General features: G+C 37.7%; 2 protein-coding genes across 3 annotated transcripts in view; both read right to left on the bottom strand.

The window, feature by feature from the left end:
• LOC122752702 (zinc finger protein 850-like) overlaps positions 1–21,394 on the bottom strand; it is a 1,092,329-nt gene that overhangs the window by 222,168 nt on the left and 848,767 nt on the right.
• PMP22 (peripheral myelin protein 22) overlaps positions 19,062–21,394 on the bottom strand; it is a 61,499-nt gene continuing 59,166 nt past the window's right edge. For both annotated transcript variants that reach the window (XM_043999610.1, XM_043999609.1), the window contains exon 5: positions 19,062–20,338. In XM_043999610.1, coding sequence (XP_043855545.1) covers positions 20,175–20,338 — 164 coding nt within the window. In that variant the 3' untranslated portion in view covers positions 19,062–20,174. The remainder of the gene's footprint in view (positions 20,339–21,394) is intronic.

The following is a 21,394-nucleotide window of genomic DNA, read 5'->3' on the forward strand; positions in this document are numbered from 1 at the left end:
CAACTGTCCCACCCCAGCAGGGAACCAGGAAGAAATCCTGAGTGGTGGGAGGCCCAGGTGGGGGAGGGGAGCAGGGGAGCAGGCTCATCTAAGCTAAAAACCACACCACAGAAAGCTTTGCTGGTTGATTGTTTAGTAAGTAGGCTTGAAGTTATTTCCAGACCAGAGAACAAGCCAGGTGAGATTAAAACCTGTCCCCCCTCAAACCAAAACACCTGGGACTCTCTGAAGCTGGGAACAGGAGGGGAGCCAAGAAGCAGCCCCACCCCCCATCCCCCAGTAGAGAGTTTATAATCAAATAAAAGCGAGGCCAGGAAGGCTGAGAAGAAGCCCAATCATCCCCTGGGCCACACTGTAGCTTGTTTTTGTTTTTGTTTTTGTTTTAATTTTTGGCAGGGCAGTGGGGGTTAAGTGACTTGCCCAGGGTCACACAGCTAGTAAGTGTCAAGTGTCTGAGGCCAGATTTGAACTCAGGTACTCCTGAATCCAGGGCCAGTGTTTTATCCACTGTGCCACCTAGCCACCCCCCACACTGTAGCTTGAACAGTGTGTCCTGGAAGAAGCGCCACACTTTAAGAAGGAGTTAAAAGCCAAGACATAGTAAGCCAGGATGAGTAGGCAGAGAAAGCAGAAGACCATCGAAAACTTCTTTGGGGGTAAGGTAGACCACAATACAACCTCAGAAGAAGAAGATAATAACAGGGTCAAAACTACAACACCCAAAGCTTCCAAGAAAAATATGAACTGGTCTTAGGCCATGGAAGCTCTCAAAAGGGACTTTGAAGAGAAAGGAGGAGAAATAGAAAGAAGATGTAGAGAAAGGGAGGAAAGAATGGAAAGAGAAATGAGAGTGATGCAGGAGAGTCTTGAGAAAAAAGTCAACAGCTTGAAAAGCCAAATGGAAAAGGAGATTAAAAAACTGTCTGATGAAAATAACTGCCTAAGAATTAGAATTGAACAAATGGAAGCTAGTGACCTTATGGGAAACCAAGACATAGTAAATCAAATCCAATTGAATGAAAAAATAGAGGGTAATGTGAAATATCTCCTTGGAAAAACAGCTGACCTGGAAAATAAATCTAGGAGAGATAATTTGAAAATCATTGGACTACCTGAAAACCATGACCAAAACAAAAGCTTAGATACCATCCTCCAAGAGATTGTGAAGGAAAATTGCCCTGATATTCTAGAAGCAGAAGCTAAAATAGAAATCGAAAGAATCTACCGATCACCTCCTGAAAGAGATCCCAAAAGGAAAACCTCCAGGAATATTATAGACAAATTCCAGAACTCCCAGGTCAAAGAAAAAATATTGCAAGCAGCTAGAAAAAAGGAATTCAAATACTGTGGAGCTACAATAAGGATAAAGCAAGACCTAGCAGCTTCTACATTAAAGGACCAGAGGGCATGGAATATGATATTCCAGAGGGCAAAGGAACTGGGACTACAGCCAAAAATCACGTACCCAGCAAAACTGAGAATAATCTTTCAAAGGCAAAAATGGGATTTCAATGAGAAAGAGGTCTTTCAGGCATTTGTGATGAAAAGACCTGAACTGAATAGAAAATTTGACTTTCAAATACAAGACCCTGGAGAAGCATAAAAAGGTAAACAGGAAAAAGATTTCATGAGGGATAGTAAAAGATCAAACTGTTTACATTCCTACATGGGAAGATATTATGTTGAAATCATAAGAACTATCTCAGTAAGAAATTCACAGAAGTCAGGGCTGAACTGAATATGAAGGGATGATATCTGTAAAGCATTTATGTTTTGTTCTTTGTGGGGCAGACAGGGTGGGGTGTCTTATGTCTGAGGCTGGATTTGGGCTTGGGGCCTCATGGGTCCAGGGCTGGTGCTTTGTCCACTGTTCCACCTAACTAATCCATGATGACATCATTCAAATAGGGTTGAGGTGTAGGAGGAATAAACTGGGGGAGGGAGAAGGGGAGAGATGGTTTGGGGAGAGGTAGTTCACATGAAGGAAACAAGAAAAAAAGTTTATGGAGGGGAAGAAAAGAGGGGAAAGGAGCTGGGGAGTGAGTGAACCTTAATATCATCAGAATTGGCTCAAAGGAGGACTAACATACATACTCAAGTAGGTATAGTAATATATTTTTGCCCTAAGGGAGGGGAGGAAGATAAGGTGGGGGGGGGGGAGAAGAAGGGAAGAAGGGAAGGGCAGATTGGGGGAGAGAGCAATAAAAAGCAAAACGCTTTCTAGGAAGATGAAGATGTTCTGCATTACTGAACAAGTATGACATATTGAATTGCTTGATCTCATAGGGAGGGTTGAGGAGGGAGGGAGAAAGAAAAATTTAGAACCCAGAATTAGCTCAGGGACCCTGATCTCATTGGAGTGGGCTCATGGAGGGAATAGCATTCATACCCAGTTGGAAGGAGTAATCTATTTAACCCTGCAGGAAAGTAGAAGGGGAGGAAGGTAAGGAAGCAAGGGTGAAAAAAGGGAGTGCAGAGCAGGGGAGAGGATAGTCAGAAGTAAAACACTTTTGAGGAGGAATAGGTAAAAAGAAGATAGAGTAAATGTCATGGGAAGGGGGTGAGATGGAGGGAAATAGTTATGATGAATGGTTATAATGGCAAAACATGTGGTACCTACTTTGCTGGGCTATCATGAAGAAAATTCTCTGTCAAGCTTACGGTACTTTATACAGGTTATAATGAACAGGATACTATCAGAAAAACCTGGAAAGACCTACATGAACTGAAGCAGTGAAATGTACTGTATACAAAATAACGGCAATAGTGGGGGATGATCTGCTGGGAAGCATGTGGTTATTTTCAGCAAGGCAATGATCTAAGGACTTATGAAGATTGCAGCCCATCTGCAGAGAAAGAACTGATAGTATCTGAAAACAGATGGAAACACATTTTTTTATTATTTTTTTTCTACAATTCCTTAATCTGAAGTTTTGGGTTTTTTTTTTTTTTACTGTTTTCTCTCACAACTAGCTAATATGGGAATTTTTCCATGACTACTCATGTATAACTTATTTTGAGTTGCTTGAGTTCTTGTGGGGGGGGGGTGGGAATGGAGGGAGGAAGAGAAGTTGGAACATAAAGTTTTTAAAAATTGATATTAAAATTTTCTTTTACATATATTTTGCAAAATAAAATTCTATTCAAAACAAACAAAAAAACCACAATTTTAACATTCTTTTTTCAAATTCTGAGTTCCAAATTGTCTCCCTCCTTTTCCTCTCCCTCCCTATTGAGAAGGAAAGCAATTTCACATAGGTTATACATGTGCTGTCATGTAAAACACATTTCTAAGTAAGTCATGCTGTGAAAGAAAACAGACCAAAAACTCCAAGAAAAATAAAGAAAGTAAAGAAAAAGTATATTTGATCTGCATCCAGATCCAGAGCTACCAGCTCTCCACCTTTTATCTTAAGTCCTTCGAAATTGTCTTGGATCATTGTATTTCTGAGAATAGTTAAACTATTCACAGTAGACCATCATACAATACTACTATTACTGTGTACAATGTTCTCCTGCTTCTGCTCATTTCACTTTGTATCAGTTCATGTAAGTCTTTCCAGGTTTTGCTGCAACCTTTTTAATGGCTGCTTCCGTACTGCTTACAAATAATTCTCCTGTCTTCCCATTCTTGAAAAACCTTCACTTGATCCATCTATCCCCATAAACTATCATACCATAACTCTCCTTTTTTTGGTGACTAAAATCCTTTAGAAGGCTATCTACACTAGGTACCTCCATTTCCTTTGCTCTTATTCTCTTCTTAATTCTCTACAGTCTGTATTCTGACCTCAAATTCAACCAAAATTTCTTTTTGCAAAATTATTAATTGAGAAATCTAATGGGTTTTCTCAATCCTTGTTCTTTTTTAAAAAATAATAAACTTGGTCAGCTAGGTGGCACAGTGGATAGAGCATTGGCCTTGGATTCAGGAGGACCTGAGTCTGGCCTCAGACACTTAACACTTACTAGCTGTGTGACCCTGGGCAAGTCATTTAACCCCAATTGCCTCACCAAAGAACCCCCACAAAAATCCACACAAATGTCATACAAGTATGATTACAAAATTATTATGTGGCCTTAGTATGCCACAGTAGTCAAAGAATCATAGTTATAGTTGACCTTGAGTCACAGGTCAATAAAGAGGAACATGGTAAATTCAAGCAAACTGCAATGTTTCCAAAGGTGAACTATGTGTAGTGGCATTAGGAATATCATGAAAGAAATGTGGACTTGTCATATATATCATCTATCAAGAGCAAGGGCTTACAGTTAACTCTGCCCTTGTCTTCATTAAACTTCAATATAAGGTGCTTCTGGGTACAAATGGAAATACTTTCCCCAAGATTACCATATCATCAATGAAGGGGGACAAATATACAAGGAATACATGTGACAAAACATAATGAGTCAAAAAACACACCAGGGAGTTGTGAATGGATCCAACCATTCTGGAAAGTAATTTGGAACTATGCCCAAAAGGCTATAAAACTGTGCATACCCTTTGATCCAGCAATACCACTGCTAGGTTTATATCCCAAAGAATTCCCAAAAGAGAAAAAGACCTATTTGTACAAAATATTTATAGCAACTCTTTTTGTGGTGGCTAAGAATTGGAAATCAGAGGAATGCCCATCAATTGGGGAATGACTAAACAAGCTGTTATATACGATTATGACAGAATATTATTATGCTATAAGAAATGACAAACAGGATGATTTCAGAAAGGCCTGGAAAGACTTGTATAAATTCATGTATAGTGAAGTAAGCAGAACCAGGAGAACATTGTGCACAGTGACAGCAATATTGTTTGATGAAGAACTGTGAATGACTCAACTATTCTGAACAATACAATGATCCAAGACAATCCTAAAGGACTAATGATGAAGCATACCTGCAAAGCACACCTCCAAAGAAAGGATTGATATTGATTGAACACAGACTAAAGTATGCTATTTTTCACTTTCTTTCATTTTTTCTTTTATTCAAGTTTTCTTATACAAAATGACTAATATGGTAATGTTTTAAATAATTGCTCATGTATAACCTCTTTCTGATTGCTTATTGCCTCAGGAGGTGGGGAGGGAGGAAAGGAGGGATAAAATTTGAAACTCAAAACTTTAAACAAAAATGTTTATTATTTTTTTAAAAAAGAAAAACACCAAGAACCTATATGCACAAGCATATAGAGTACCATGCAGAGGAAACAACTGTGGTCAGGGAGCATACCTGATCACAGCAACTCATGACTCTAATTCTAGAGTTATTTATATCCTCTAGTGAATATCACCCCATTCTTTCATGTGTATTGTGTCTATACATTCAGTATTTCATCTTTGGTCTCAACAGTGAACATCATTTCTTTTGAATGTGGTGCCAAATCTCTGTAATGAGCACTGCATTTCTGTACTCTTTCTGGGCTGAAGATAAAGTTCCTAAGGACTGTCACCTGCCTGTCTGTTCCTATCCAGTACAGTACAGTGCCAAGAGAGCTTCTTCTCCAAAAAGGCCAGACAGGTTTTTTGTGCATAGCCTTAGTGAGTATAAACCAATGCACCTAACTAAAGTCAGTTGAACAAAAACCAGCTAGAGAGCCATCAGGCTAATACTTTTTGGTTTTTTTTGACTAGCTTTATCTGGTGCTGCTTTGAAATCTCTTCTCCCAGAATTAGTCCCAGATTTAGGACTAGAAAATATTTTGTAACTTTTGTTTAATCATTAGTCAATAAGGTAATTTTCTTCCAAATTAATAACAATAATAATGATAATATACAAATAGCATTAATTTAGAATCTTTTAGATATAATCATATAATCTATGATATAAAGACGATAAGAGCAATACTTACAATGATCCTGTAAAAGGAAAAATTGCATGCTTCCATTAAAAGAGATTAATTAATAATAAAAATAATTAATTATGCCCTGCTATGATAGTAAAAAAGAAATTTATCATTTTTCATTTATATGCATTTAGCATGCTGTCTTATACATGCCAGGCACTTTACTAAGCTCTGGGATACAAAATGAAAAAGATAGTCCTTTCCCACAAGGAACTCAGGCTAATGGGAGAGACTACAAACAAACAAATATGTACAAACAAGAAAAGGATAAATAGGAAGCAGTTAACAAATGGAAGGTGCTAGAATTAAAAGGGATCATGAAAGGTTTCCTGAAGTTGAGATTTTACTTGGGATTTGAAGGAAACCAGGACACATAGAGGAGCAAGGAGAGCATTCCATGTCTGAGGGATAGCCAGTGAAAATGTTCAGAGTAGAGAGATAGTGTCTTATTCCAGAAGCCCCAAGAAGACCAGTGGCACTGGATCATGGCAAGGTAAGACTTAAGTAGACTAGAAAGGTGTTGGGGGGTGATGGGGAAGGGTTACGAAGGGCTTTGAACTCCAAACAGAGAATTTTGCATTTGACTCTGGGATAGGGAGCCACTGAAGTTTATTGAATAGGGGAGTGACAAGATCAGATGTGAACTTTAGGAAAATCACTTTGGCAGCTGATGGGGACTCTTGTCAAAAAAGACAAATAAAGAACCAGCAGTAAGGTTGGTGGTTTTAAAAAATTTTCATTTATTCATTCATCCATCCATCTATTTATTTTTTGTTCATTCATTAATTAATTTATCTATTTATTCATTTATCTGTTTATCTGTCTATCCATCCAGGGCAGCTAGGTGGTGCAGTGGATAAAGCACCGACCCTGGATTTAGGAGGACCTGAGTTCAAATCCAGCCTCAGACACTTGACACTTACTAGCTGTGTGACCCTGGGCAAGTCACTTAACCCCCCATGCCCCGCAAAAAACAAAAACAAAAACAAATCTATCTATCTACCTACCTATCTATCTATCTATCTATCTATCTATCTATCTATCTATCTATCTATCTATCTATCCCCATCCAACCATCCATTTATTTATTTATTTATTTTAGACTGGGGCTATCAAGTCTAGCTTGCTCTTTTATCCTCCTCATACTAGCATGCAAAATGAATCTGGGGAAGAACAAAAGAAGAAAGAAAAATAATTGGGCTCTACTCTCCTGGGTTCATTATGTAACTACTAGCAACAAAACAAAACAAAACAAAAAAACCAACCCCCCAAAATCCCAGACCTTGACTTTTGTATTATATTCTGGCCAACAGAAGTCTCCCTATATGCATATCTATACAGTGTTCTAAAATTTACAAATAAGCAGGCATGAGGAAAGGATTTAGCTTCATAATGATAATACTATCTTATATTCATATAGTACTTGACAATTTGCAAACTGTTTTCATACACGTGATCTTATTTGATCCTCAAAATCCTGTTATGGCACAGATTTTATAATTCTCATTTTATAGATGAGGAAACTGAGCCTTATAGAGGTTAATCAACTCCCTTAGGATTATATAAACATAGCAATTAAGATATACCTCAAGAGTTTGAACCAAAATTTTATTTAGTCTATGACACTACACATCAGCTCTACCAACAATCATCCCTTGAGTTCCTAAGACTAGCAGAGAAGCAATGGAAGGAACCGATGAAAGAATGAGAATAGGGGAGAAATGGGAAAGGTAAATATCTTCTAGGTTGATGTATACTTTTGTGGTTATTAACTTCAGCTTATAATCACAGGTTTAAAGCTAGATGACCCTGGTGATCATCATGGTCCAGATGGTTCCCAGAAGGGATGTCAGAAGCCATTTGGTCCAACCTTCTAATTTTACAGCTGAGGAAACTGAGACTTAAAGAGTGACTTGTTCAAGGTCAAGCAAGATTTGTCAAGTCCTTTGACTCCAGAGGAATTGCTCTTTCCATTAAAACACAGTGATTGCATCAGTGGACATTTTGTTCATTGTCTACAGAATCATGGAAACCTCTTAGACATGCTTTATTATGGTTGGTACAGTATGAATTTATTCAGTTAATTAAAAAAACCCAGGGGGCAACTAGGTGATGCAGTGGATAAAACACTGGCCCTGAATTCAGGAGGACCTGAGTTCAAATCTGGCCTCTGACACTTGACCTTACTAGCTGGTGTGATCCTGGGCAAGTCTCCCAAAAAAACCCCAAACCAACCTAAAACCAAATACCCATTGTCACTACATTACAATGATTCCAATCAGAAATTTTCTTCCAAATTAATAATGATAATAATGATAATAGACAAATAGTATTAATTTAGAATCCTTTTATATATAATCATATAATCTATGATATAAAGACGATAAGAGCAATACTTACAATGATCCTGTAAAAGGAAAAATTTCATGTTTCCATTAAAAGAGATAAAAATAATTAATTATGCCCTGCTATGACAGTAAAAAAGAAATTTATCATTTTTCATTTATATGCATTTAGCATGCTGTCTTATACCTTGTTCTTTTGGTTTCTGAGGCAGTTTGGGCTAAGTGACTTGTCCAGGGTCACACAGCCTAGTAAGTGTCTAAGGCCAGATTTGAAATCAGGTCCTCCTGTCTCCAGGGTCGGTGCTCTATCCACTGTGTCACCTTGCTGCCTTCTGTCTTATATCTTGTGATAATTGTTTTTTGAAATATATTAATATTGTAATGATAAATGGTAGAACTCCAATGTGGAGCCACTTAGTCTAAGTGGCCCTAATGACTATAGACATATAAGCAATGATAAACAGTCTGTACTTTTTCATTTTCCTGACTCATTCTGATTTTATGACAAGCCTACACCATCGAGGCTGTACACCAATATCCACTTCTGGGGTTTCCTTGGTTACCAACTCAAATCTCATCCAATTTCTGGTCCCAGTCAGGAAACTCCTCTACCCAACTCCTGTATGGATAAATGACCAAGAGAATTTCCCCACATCTGGGTCTGATTAGGAATGTCCCTCTTTCCATATCTGGCATTGATTACCTTTTCTTAATCAAGTCCATCTTTAAGGTTTAAAACTTCTCTGCTCAGACCCCACTGAAATAATTACTATGGTATATATCTCAGTCCCCCACATGAGTGACCCTGGCCCTGTGTGTGTCCAAATCCCTGTTTGTGTTGTCACATAGTGCGTTGGCATGCTTTTTTTTAACCTACTTGCTGTACTGCACAGTAATAAAGTTCTTATACGAGCTTCTTAAGTACCAGTTTTCTGTAACTCTTTGAATATGGGTCTTTTCTCTAAACTGAGCAGTGAAACCAAATAAAAGACTGTGATAATGTGCTCAGTGAATATCCATATTCCATCTGATTGCATCCCATCCCATTAGTTTTCTCATGAGGTTGCCATACTTCTGGAGATGTTTTAGTTTTTATGGTTTTTAGTTTTATAGTTTATTTTTATAGTTTTAGTTTTTATAACAGATTCCTTGTCTGGGGTCCCAGCCCCCCAAACCACCGCATTACTAAATACCCTTGGCTAGATGCTGGGACACTATTGAAAATTGCACAATTTTGCCAGCTCTTGCTGATTTTGAAGTAGAATACCTGTTCTTACAAGGTACAGTCATACTGGTGAGCATCTTTCTGTCCAGAATTAACAGGGTGATTTGAAGTGTCTTCTCTAGTCCTAGAACAATTAGATTCATCCTAACCTGTAGTCTCTGGTGTTCTTATAGATTTTACAAATATCTTTAGGCTGGCTGATGCCTTTGGATGATAACTTAATCAAGTAATGCTTACAGTGGCAAAGGACATGGGAAAGCACATCATTAGGTCTCAAGCTCCCACAACAGCGATTGTTTTTAGAGCCAGGTTTCCTGGCTGCATTCAAGGGGTAACCATAAATTTGGCTCTGTGGATAAAACACATCTGGAAACCAGGTAAAGAATTCCTCCTTCATAAAAACGTTTGAGGCTGAGGCCATAGAGATGACAGAATATACACCTTATCTCCATCTGGTTTATCTACCAACCACAGTTTAAAAAATTTGCCTAAATGCATATTTTAAAACTGGCTCTCCTCCAATTTGGAGCCAATAGAACTATCAGCTAAAGAGTTAAAACATTGTGGCCTTCCCTCAAATCAATTTGGACCTTTGAGGACAAATGACAGGAGGATACCTGCTATCAGGACTAGATTATAATTCACATGCCCTCTCATTTTCAAATCCCTCCTTTATAGAGCTCTTCAAATAAGTGACAAGGTCCTCTGGCCAGGGTTCTGCTTGATTCTATGCCTCACCGCATCACTTAAGAAAATGGTGAGAAGTTTGACCCAGGTCCACTGAAGCATGTAACCTCACTCCATGAACCACTTGTCTAACATTCACAGTTTGAGCCACTCACAGTAAATTTACTCCTCATCCCAACTCTACCCCATTTAGTAGGGGAGGTATGAGTTTGATGCTCTTTGAAGGAAGTATAGCAATCTCTTGCTGTTCTTTAAAATTGTTTTATCCAAGAGTCTGAGAGTGATTTTGGGGATCACATCATCTAAAATTAATAGACATATAGGGCTTAATACATCTTACTAGTGTTCAGTGCATCTAATTTAGGGTGCTAGATTCCCCTGGTCTACTTAGGTCCAAATCAGATGTCATATCCAGTATTTCCTCAATGCTGAATTCCCATAGGAAGTGGAAATTGGGAATTTCCCATAGAAAATGGATATGAAACCTCATAGGAATACCTAGATAAAAGTAGTTTTCTGTCATCATAAAAATCCCTTGATTTTGAACCTGGAACTGAGTAGAGAATATTCTCTATGTATCTCAGTAAATAAGGACACGCTTTCTTATGTTACTTCATTCATGCCACCTAGAATTTAAAAAAGAGTGGCTAGAGTGCCACACTATGACTAGATTTTTGTCATATGCCAGCATATGTGTTTTCTTGTGATATAGTTCATAGCTCAAACCTATCTTCATCTCAATGTGGATCATCAGTTCCAGTGTTAATGTAAAAACTGTTGGACTTAGGTGTTAACCTTGCCTTGTGCCTGCATAAATGTCCACATTTAATGAAACATATCCTTAGAATGGATAGAGGTCGTATTCCCCAGAAAGGGTCTCTGAATGACATTATTGCCCTCATCAGTTGAGCCAGCCTATTTCATTGCCAGCCAGATGGTATTATGTGACGTTGAGCCAAATGAATTTTTCATATCCAACCGGGCCATCCCACAATCCCCTTTTATGTTTGGCATCACTAATTAACAGACTACAGAAAAAAATTGGTTCTCACAACAGCTATAACTTGGCATTAGAAATCCTTTTGGCACATGCTAACCCAACTATTCCTAGGGCTCCAGTCCTCTGGTCATTTTGCTAAAACTGGGGCATAGACCTTAGCCATGGAGTTGCCTTGAGATACAGAGTTCCACTTGGAGAGCAGATTCTCATCCTCTACACCTCACTTTGGGAGAGGCCAGGGTGAGTTACATTATGGAATTCTGAATTGTCTCTAATCCTTGGATCTTTTGCCTCTACCAAACTGGTATATAAAGGGCAGAAAAGATTAAAGGGTTTTATGAAGGATGTAGTTTATTTATCAGGGACAGGTCAAAGCTGAGGTAGGAGCTCTATAATCTCTAGGTGGGGTATCATGGGAGAAAAGCCACAGAGCAGGTGTGAGGTGGAGTTTGAGAGGGTTGATTAGACTATAAGCTTCATGAGGGTAGGGATCATGTCTTATTAAAACTTTGTATTTTCTTTCTTTTTTGTGTGTGTGTGAGGCAATTGGGGTTAAGTGACTTACCCAAGGTCACACAGCTAGTGTTAAGTGTCTGAGGCCGGATTTGAACTCAGGTCCTCCTGACTCCAGGGCCAGTGCTCTATCCACTGCACCACCTAGCTGCCCCTGCGCCACCTAGCTTCCCCAAAACTTTGTATTTTCATCAGTACCTATCATAGTAGTCTTCATATAATGGGAACCTAATAAATTTTCTAAATGAATTGAATTGAAACCCCTAACAATTTCAAAATAAGCATCGTGGAAAGTATCTTGAAATAATTTCTACTACTTCTTTTACCACTACTACTGCTAACTGACTCCTTCACTGTGAATATATAATTTCCCCTTTCTGGGCTTCAGTTTCCTTACTTAAAACTGAGTTGATTTAGATGTGTCCCCTCTAGCTCTAAAATAGTAAGATTTTATGAAATGGCACAGCTTTGTGTTGTTTCTACGATGTCACTTCTCATCATCAGAGGGAAGGCTTTGCCAAATGAAGAATTAACTCTTTTAAATCCGAGAGCATTAAATTTTTAGGATTGTTGGCTTTGTGGTGTGATTCAGACATAAGCATGACAGAGGGAAATAAACCACTCCACCATTTTTTTTTTTTTTGGTGGGGGGGAGGCAGAAGCCGTGAAAGCTATTTATAAGGATGCCATTTTTTTTTCTGTGTTCAGTGCACAGAATGCACAAAGAAAGGGTTGTGATGGCCGTAGCATCATAATTAATCAGCATAGTTCCAGTAATTAGTATCACATAACTCAAAATAGGAGGTTCTTTCAGGAAAATCTTAGTCCTACATTCCTCCTTTTCAGAGCTGGGCTTCCTGATGAATGAAATGGAAAACATTCCTAGTTTTTCAATAACTGAAATTTGTATTGTGGGGGCTATATTCTATAATTATATTGTTAACCACATTTTGCTTCAATCATAATGAATATTATGATATATACATACATATATATGTGTATGTTTGTATATGTATGTATATATGTATATATATATGTATGTGTGTGTGTGTGTATATATATATATATATATATCAGGAGTCACAAGCATAGCAGCAAGCAGGTGGTTAAAGCCTATTGGTTGACTTGTTCATGCCTTCTAGCTAATTAGAAAAAAAGTTGTTTTTGTTAAAAATCTTAAGCAAGCAACATTTGGACCATGAACCACATTTTGAAATCCAAGTCTTAGACAAAAGCACTCTTCTTTTTCCTAAGAGTCAGCAGAACAGTGGGTAGAGTAGGAGGAAGAGGAGAAACAAAGCAAAGCTTACTTGTTCTCCTTCCATGCTATTGCCTATCCCTTCCTTCTGTAGTTGGTGGATACCCTCTCCAACACAGTTGAGAATTTCTATTCGAAAATGTCACTTTTGCTTATTCCTAATATTTAAACATTCCTTAAATATGTTCAGGAAAAAACCACAAATATCATCAAAGCAATTAACATTTAAAATTTTATGGCAGTGAAATTGGCAGGGAGTAGATGCTATTTGCCAGAGAGTTATAAGGACTGAAACAAAAGGAAAAAACAAAGAATATTGATGGGAAGGTAACTCAAAGTATTATAAAATACTGGAATAGGAAGGATTAGAGATTCTCTAATCAAAACATCCTTGTTCTACAGATGAAGAAACCAAGGCTCATAAGGGCTAAGTGATGAGTAAGGGGTGCAAAAAGGGGCATCTGTGGCATTAGGTGGCATCTGTGACAGTTTAAGATTCTGCTACTGGAAGAAATGTATTTCATTAATTAAAACCATCTCATTTTGTTTCTGATTTGTACAGAGGGAATAAGAATGTTCCCTTTTAAAATAGCAACAGAATATATTTCTTCTATGAAAGGGGACAGTTCTAAGTAAGGCAATTTGGAAGTATTGGGGCAGAGTTCACGGCCAAACAAGAACTATGGAGATTCACAGAAGGTAAAATAAACAATTTGAATACATGAAATTTTAAAGTTTTTGCATAAGCAAAACCAATTCAGGTAGAATTGAATGAGAAGTGGAAAATTGCGGGGGGGGGGGGACCCTTTGCAATCAGCATCTCTGATAAGGTTCTCATTTATAAGACCTATAAAAGTCTGATTAAATTTTATAAAAATAAGAGCTATTTCCCAATTGATAAATGGTTAAAGGATATGAACAGGCAACTTTCAGAGGAAAAAATTTAAGCTATTGCTAGCCATTTGAAAGTGTTATATCACTAATTATTAAAGAAATGCAAATTAAAACAATTTTAAGGTATCACCTCACCCCTCTGGTTTGGCAAAGTTGACAAAGAAGGAAATGATAAATGCTGGAGAGCCTGTGGGGAAACAAGTACAAGAATGTACTGTTTGTGGAGTGATCAAAGCAATGAAGCTGTGGAGCCATTCTGGAAAGCAGTTTTAAAACTATTCCCCCAAAGCTATTAAACTATACTTATCCTTTGATCTAGTGTTGTTACTTATGTCCATGCCCCAAAGACATCAAAGAATGAAGAAAATGAACCCATATGTACAAAAAAATCTGGATAGCTGCTCTTTTCATGGTGGGAAAAAATTGGAAACTAAGAGCCCAACAATTGGTGAAAGGTTTGGTATGTGTATGTGATGGACTTCTGTTGTGCTGTAAGAAATGATGAAAAAGACGGTTTCAGAGAAAGGTAGAAACACTTGTATGAAATGAAGTGAGCAGAACCAAGAGAACAATTTACACAATAATATACAATAACAATAATATGATGACAAACACGTCTGAAAGACTTGGAAATTCTGATCAACATAATGAACAGTGACAATTACAGAAGACTTATCTGAAACATGCAAATAGAGAGGTGATGAATTCAGAATGCAGATAGAAACATACACACATATATAAAAACATACACATGACATGGCTAAATGTTTTGCTCTATAATACATGCATTTTTATAATGAATTTTATTTTTCTTGCTTTTTCAATGCAGGGAGGATAAAGTGAGGGAGACAATTCAGAGCTGAAAATGAAATAAAATTAAATTAAGAACATTTATTAAAACAAATATTAAGCCAGATACCATATTTTGGTTGTCTTCCCTTTAAGGAAAGATAGTTGACTGTAGAATATAAAACTTAGATTTGAAAGGCCAGAGAGCTGAGAACAAAGCAGTCCTTATTAGAAAAAGATGGCTAAGAGAAGTTGTGAGATATTTGAAAAACAGTACTGAAGTATGATTGAAAGGTCTTAATGAGACCTTACTCTTGAATGTAAGCTGAAACAGCTTAAAGAGGCCCAAAATGGTGAAAATGGTCTGTAGTCAGCATTCTAGTCAAGTGAATTAGGGTGGGTCTGCTCTTTGGGGGTTTACAAAATAGTGAGATCCTTCTTCTTCATACCACTTCAGAGCATATACTTATATTGTGTATATTCTGGTCCCACTTTTTCAGGATCATGCCAGCTACACCTCCTCCCTCAGGTTTCCCAAGTACCTCAATGGTTTGGATGTCTCTCTTTTCTGCCATTGGCTCAAGCCCTCACTGACTGTGTTGCCCCATTGTTGGGGGTTAGTTCCATCTAACCACAGAATATCAATGTAACTTTTACAGAAGTATATTTATTTCAGAGTTATAGCAAAACTAATAAACATTTCCCCTCAGCACCTCCAGGTTATATTCTCCTCCATACCATTTTGGTTTCTGGGTGAGTAGGCTTAAAACTTAGTTCAGTTCCTACACTTACTAGCTGTGTGACCCTGGGCAAGTCATTTAACCTCTGTTTGCCTATTTTCCTAATCTGTAAAATGGGGATAATAGTGGCACCATTCCTCACAAAATTGCTATGATAATATTTGTTTTAAAAAAGTGCTTAGTGCTATATAAATGTATATTCCCTCCCCTTCCCCTACATAGTCCACCAAGTTCATGTCCAGATGCAGTATGACTACCAGATGAGTCCTGTTGGGTCAGGGTCCTAAAGGTCATGCCTGAAGATTGCTCCTTGTGTGATCAATGCTGCAATATCTAGAGTGAAGCCCAAGTTCTGGAAGACTAGGATGCTGGTGGATTCTCATAATGACCCTTCAGAATCACTAGGTTGTGAAGTTCGATTCCTGTACCCAAAATGAAAAACATAACAAAGAAAAGGCCAAAGACTATCTCTCAGGGGCCACATAGCCTCAGAATAGAAAAGATCTCAATGACTTCCCCATCCCTGCCAAAGGATACCATCTCACCAGACTCTGTGAGCTACAGAATTATGGAATAAACTAAAGAGAGACAAAGAAGAAATAACAGAAACTGACAGGACCTTTTGAATGACTCTGAAACCAGCCAGAAATCCTCCCCTTCATCACATTGCTATGGAACTAGTTATGCTCCACAATCTCTCTAAGGCATTTATCTTACATGTCACCATGATCCTCCCAAGAGCAAATTTCCCATATTCTCCATGTGGAGTTGTTGCATCAGCTGAGCCAGCTGGTTGGATTTGCATATATACTAATCAACCAATAATACTTAGATATATATCCTTTGACTGCTTTCTGTCAATCATGAAGACTCAAGGGTTTTTATTATGTGAAGTTTTTTATTTGAAAAGGGCCTTAGAGGTCATCTAGTCCAACTTCCAAACACAAAAGTGAGATATACTACTGTATGAGTGAAATTCTCAGTTAATGCAGATCTCCATTTATTGACCAGCTACTATGTCCTCAGCACCATGTCAGGTGTTGAGTAGGAATTATGAAATATAATACCTAGCACCTCTCCTTGAAAAGTTTGCCATTTGGGGAAAAGAGACATCTATTAATCATTTAAATAATAAACATGCTGAAATGTGAATATAACTGATTAAATAAAAGTGAAATAATGGCTGAAAAAGAGGGAGAAAATAAGTGTTTAAGTGTCTCTTGGAAGACATATGATTTGAGGTGGGCCCTGGAGTAGAGAGGAGGGGAGGCAAAAGGTCATTTTAGGTAGAAGGAACAAAGCAAGCAAAGGCATATCAACAAGAAAAAGGTCAGTGTGTTTAGGCTGATCTGCTTTATAGAGGAGGAAAACCTTACTGGGGTTCTTGTTGGGTATAATGGGAGGACTAGCTTGATAAGAATCTTATTCTACTAGCTTCTTTAATATAAATTGAAGGAGGAGAGAATGAAGGAGAATTAGGCTTATTGCAAATATAAAAACAGATTTGGAATGTGCAATGGGAATGTAAAAGGAAAGGACAAAGAATCAGTAAGACTTGGGAACTGACTAGCAAGGGCCAATAAGGAAGTTGAGTCATATGTTTTGGGTTGGGCATTTGGGGAGAGGAGAGATACTAGGTATCTTTTTGAGTTTGAGGTGAAATTGATTTCTCTTTGAGGTATGTAGTTCCAGTGAGAATTCAAGGCTTATTTGAAAATCATTCACATGGTGGTGATAGTTGGAAGAAGATGTCACATCAACTGAACCTTGAGGGATATTGGGAATTTTATGAGGCAGAAGTGAAGAAGGATTACATTACAGGCATAAGAGATAACCTATACAGACTCATAAAGGCAAGAGATCTAACGGACAAGTTTTAGGAATAGGAAGTAGGTCAGTTTGGCTGGAAAGTAGAAAATATGAACAGGCTCAGAAGCCAAATTGTGAGAACTGAGAAGAATGCCTCAAGGCAAAAGGGGCCATAGTGTGATTTAGTAGTGACTAGAGTTAGACCAAGAATTAGGAAGAGCTAGGTTCAAATCCAACTTCAGACACTTACTAGCTGTTGAACTATGGGCAAATTATTTAACCTTCCTTGGCCTCACTTTCTTCATCTCTAAAATGACAGGGTTGGACTCAATGATAACTAAGGTCTTGTCCAACTCTAAATCCGATCCTAGGATTCTTGAGCACCCAATAAGATGATCACACTTGTGGTTTATGAATATGACAGCTCTATGAAGGATTGGAATGGAAACCATTTAGTAGGTTGTCACAATGAGAGACAACTAGCACAGAAGATACAAGGACAGAGATAAAGAGAACTGATAGGAGAAATATAATGGGGTTTCAAATACTTAAGATATGGTGATGGATTGGATAGGGTGGTGAGTGAGAGAAAAGAATCATGCTGAAAAACATGTATTTTAAAGTTTTGTATTTTAGGTTGTCTGCTTTTTGGTAACATTTGAACAAACACCTTAATCTTAACATGTCTCCAAATTACATTGTGAGATGCTTGATTCTGAGAAAGGTTATTATAATAGGATTGCTATTAGAAAGGTAAAGGATGGAACCAGAAAACCTCATAAAGGGACACCCTCCCTTTGATATGTTCTCTTTGAATGGGTTTTTAGAACATCTTTGAATTCTTCTTCCTTATAGTTAATTAGTCACCAAATCATCCTTTAAGGTCTCTTGCATTAATCCTTTTCCAGTTTCATAATATTACTTTATTTTTAAGGTGTGGGGGATGTACAGACAGACAAGAGAATAGGAGGGCCAAGGATAATGATGATTCAACCAGGAGGTATAAGAGTATCACTGAATATAGACTTGCTGGGAGGCACTCCTAACATACCTTTGGACAGGGCACTTCAGAAAAGACCATGGACAAAGGTGGGAAATGAGTTAATTGAAGGATAGAGAGGGGGTTGCTTTTCAAACACTAGAACTAGTAACTGAATCTAACTAAATATAGAAGATGCAGGTAAATGACTTATTCTGTCTTCAATGATAAATCAGTTGTTTGCTTATTGAACTCTTACTGCATTGCTTTTGTAAGTTCTTAAAAATGATGTATTTATAATCCCTCCTAGGAATGGAGACTGTAGGAGAGGTAGTATAGGCCATACTCCTGCACAAAGATTTGACACAGATAAAAGGAGTGAAAAAGTTTGAGGTACTCCTCTGGCCTGGGAAGGGTTTTCCTCTCACTTTTCGCTGATCCCTAGGGTTAAAAGGGCCCAAGTAGAGCCAAAGCTAGAGAGAGATGGCAACTCCTTCCCTTAGCCCCTGGAAGCTCCTTGGAATTAAATCTGGGCCACCCCAATTAATTTGTTGCAATGGACAGAAATTTGGCCCCAGATGCCTATAATTTATATTTTCACGAAATCTTACAATCCTTCTTAAATAATAGTGAAATTTGTATATTGAAATTACCTATAGATGAACTCAATGGATCTAGGTCCTATAATTCATGAGAATGGATTACACTAATTTAACCTTGCATAATGCTCTAGATCTTAGCCCTTTCCAAAGAGCAGTGAATTATTAGATGTCTTCAATGATTTCTCTGAGGAATATAAAGGCATGAAACCATTGTGTCGACTCTGGCCCTCTGCAACATGCTTAACCAAATGACAGAAACAGAAAGACCTACCTTTCAGGACACCCTTAATAACCTCCCCACCTTGTTCCCCCTTTATTCCCCACAACGGGTTTTTATCCACTATCTTTGCTAACCCCACCAAAGAAATGAAATATCAATGAGTTATTCTGATGTTTATTTCAATGCATTTTAGTCAACAAAATTGTATAAAATCAGAAAGGCAAAAAAGGTTTGGAGTCTGAGCATCAGAAGGCACTGCATATACATCTACAGTTGTTTGCCAATACAAGTCATTGCCAGACATTCCTTTGAAGCAGAGAAAAGAGGCTGCACCCAAATGAGCCCTGAGTGTTCATGGCCCCGGAGAGTCTAGAGGCTTGTCATAAGAAAAAAAGGAGGGAGTATTATGAAGGTTTTATTTTTTAAAAAAGAAGAAAGAAATGATAGCAGCCCAAGTACAAAAGCAGTTTGTAGGCCATTTATATTACACAAAATTATTCAATTCTCCATTTTACCTTATCTTGTAAAATTGTTAACAGAGTTTTCCAGTGAGTAGGTTAAATGACTAGCAATATAAGGAATGGTAAATACATAGCACCATTTTATAGATGTGGCTTAGCTGATCACTCATTTGGCTGTGTCACTGATTTACCTACATGAAAGGGAGAAATGCTTCAAAGTTGCTAGCTGTCTTTTCACATGGGTTGTAGTTTTCAAAGGGAGAAAATGTCCCTGGAAATGCACACATTTGAAATTTAAGCAGTTTATGTTTAATTCATACAGCATAAAGGGGCTTGTGGGTTATGCTCATTTGCGATTGACTGGGTGTATATTGTTTTCTAAATGAGGGAAAGTGGTACAGATGTGTGGGAAGTATTCAGCTTCAAATGAGGGCAGTAAGGAATGGAGTGGAAGTTGGAAGAAAAAAATATTAGGTGATCATTTGATTTCAAGGAAAAACTAAAACAAAACAAAATATTGAACTTTGATTACACTGTTAGTATTTGAACTTTCTTAGGCACTTCTTTAGGGTTTAACTCACGGCATACTGTCAAGACAAAAGCAAACAATGCTATGTACATACATGTAGAAAGTGTTATAAATAGGTTTTTTAAAAAACCATAGATATTATATACATATCAACACAGTAACCTCCCTCCATTTTTGTGGTTTGGTTTGGATTTTTTGGTTATTTCTTTTTGTGTTTCACTGTTTTCCTTTTCCCTTCCATAGGGATATCCAGAGCTTCCTATGGGCAGCTCGGAGGAGTTTCATTCACGTTTCCGCAAGATGACATAGATCACTCCGCTTGTCAGAGCCAAGGGGAGGGCCACCCAAGCCAGGATGTAGGCAAAGCCAAAGGCATATTCCATGTTGTGCTGCCACTCTGTATGTTTCACTGTGTAGATTGCCGCTGCACTCAGTACACACAGGCCTGCAAAAGGAAGAGTTGCAGGATATGAGAAAAGAATCAACTTAGAGTATGTAGTAAGTAACCTTAGGGAAAGGTAGAAAGAGTCTTCATTAAATACTTGTTGAGCATCTACTAAAGAACAAGTACTACATTAGGTAAGATAAGAAATATGAGTTAAAGATTTGAGTTCAAATTCAGGCAACTCTCTAAGACCTAAGTTTCAGAATAGGGGCTGATTGGTAGTGTCCTCATTAAATGTTCCCAATACCAGTGAAATTTGCAGGCCCAGTTCACAAAATAAACAACACAAAAATACAGAAAACATAGCTCCTACTTTCTAAGTGCTTTCAATATATTTCCCACAATTATTCTCTTTCTTCCTGTTGCACATTCATTTCTCTAATTTTAGGGAAGGCCAGTGACAAGAATAATGGGAGGAGTGCTTTCCACTAAATTCTTGGTAAGTTGACATTGTGATAGCTAACTCTAGCAAAGAAGTGAAATATCAGGGAATTATTCTGATGTTTATTTCAATGCATTTTAGTCAACAAAGTTGTATAAAATCAGGAAGGCAAAAAAAAAAAAAAGGTTTGAATCCTGAACATCAGAAAGCACTACGTATACATCTACAGTTGTTTGCCAACACAAGTCATTGCCAGACATTCCTTTGAAGCAGAGAAAAGAGGCCAAATAATCCCAGAGTGTTTGTGGCCCTGGAGAATCTGGAAGAAATGAAACTCAGAAAAAAATAGATCTCTTTTATCTGCACCAAATTAACCCCAGATTAAGAAAATGTCTTACATTTATCCTTATCAAACAAATGCCCTCATCATATTTTCAATGTTATACTGATGAAATTACAGGTCCTGATCCCAAGAAAAGTGTCCAGAAAGAGCAACATGGTAATTTCACTGCAATACCTTGATTAATTCATATCTGGAGTACTGTGTTTTGTTGTAGGGATCACACTTTGGGAAGGACAGGGACAGAATTTTCCCCAAGGAGGGTAATCAATGAAGAAGCACCAATTTGAAGAAAATGGGAATGGTTACACTGGGAAAAGAAAGGGTAGGGGGA

Source organism: Dromiciops gliroides, chromosome 4 (assembly GCF_019393635.1).
Source record: "Dromiciops gliroides isolate mDroGli1 chromosome 4, mDroGli1.pri, whole genome shotgun sequence".
Lineage (NCBI taxonomy): Eukaryota > Metazoa > Chordata > Mammalia > Microbiotheria > Microbiotheriidae > Dromiciops > Dromiciops gliroides.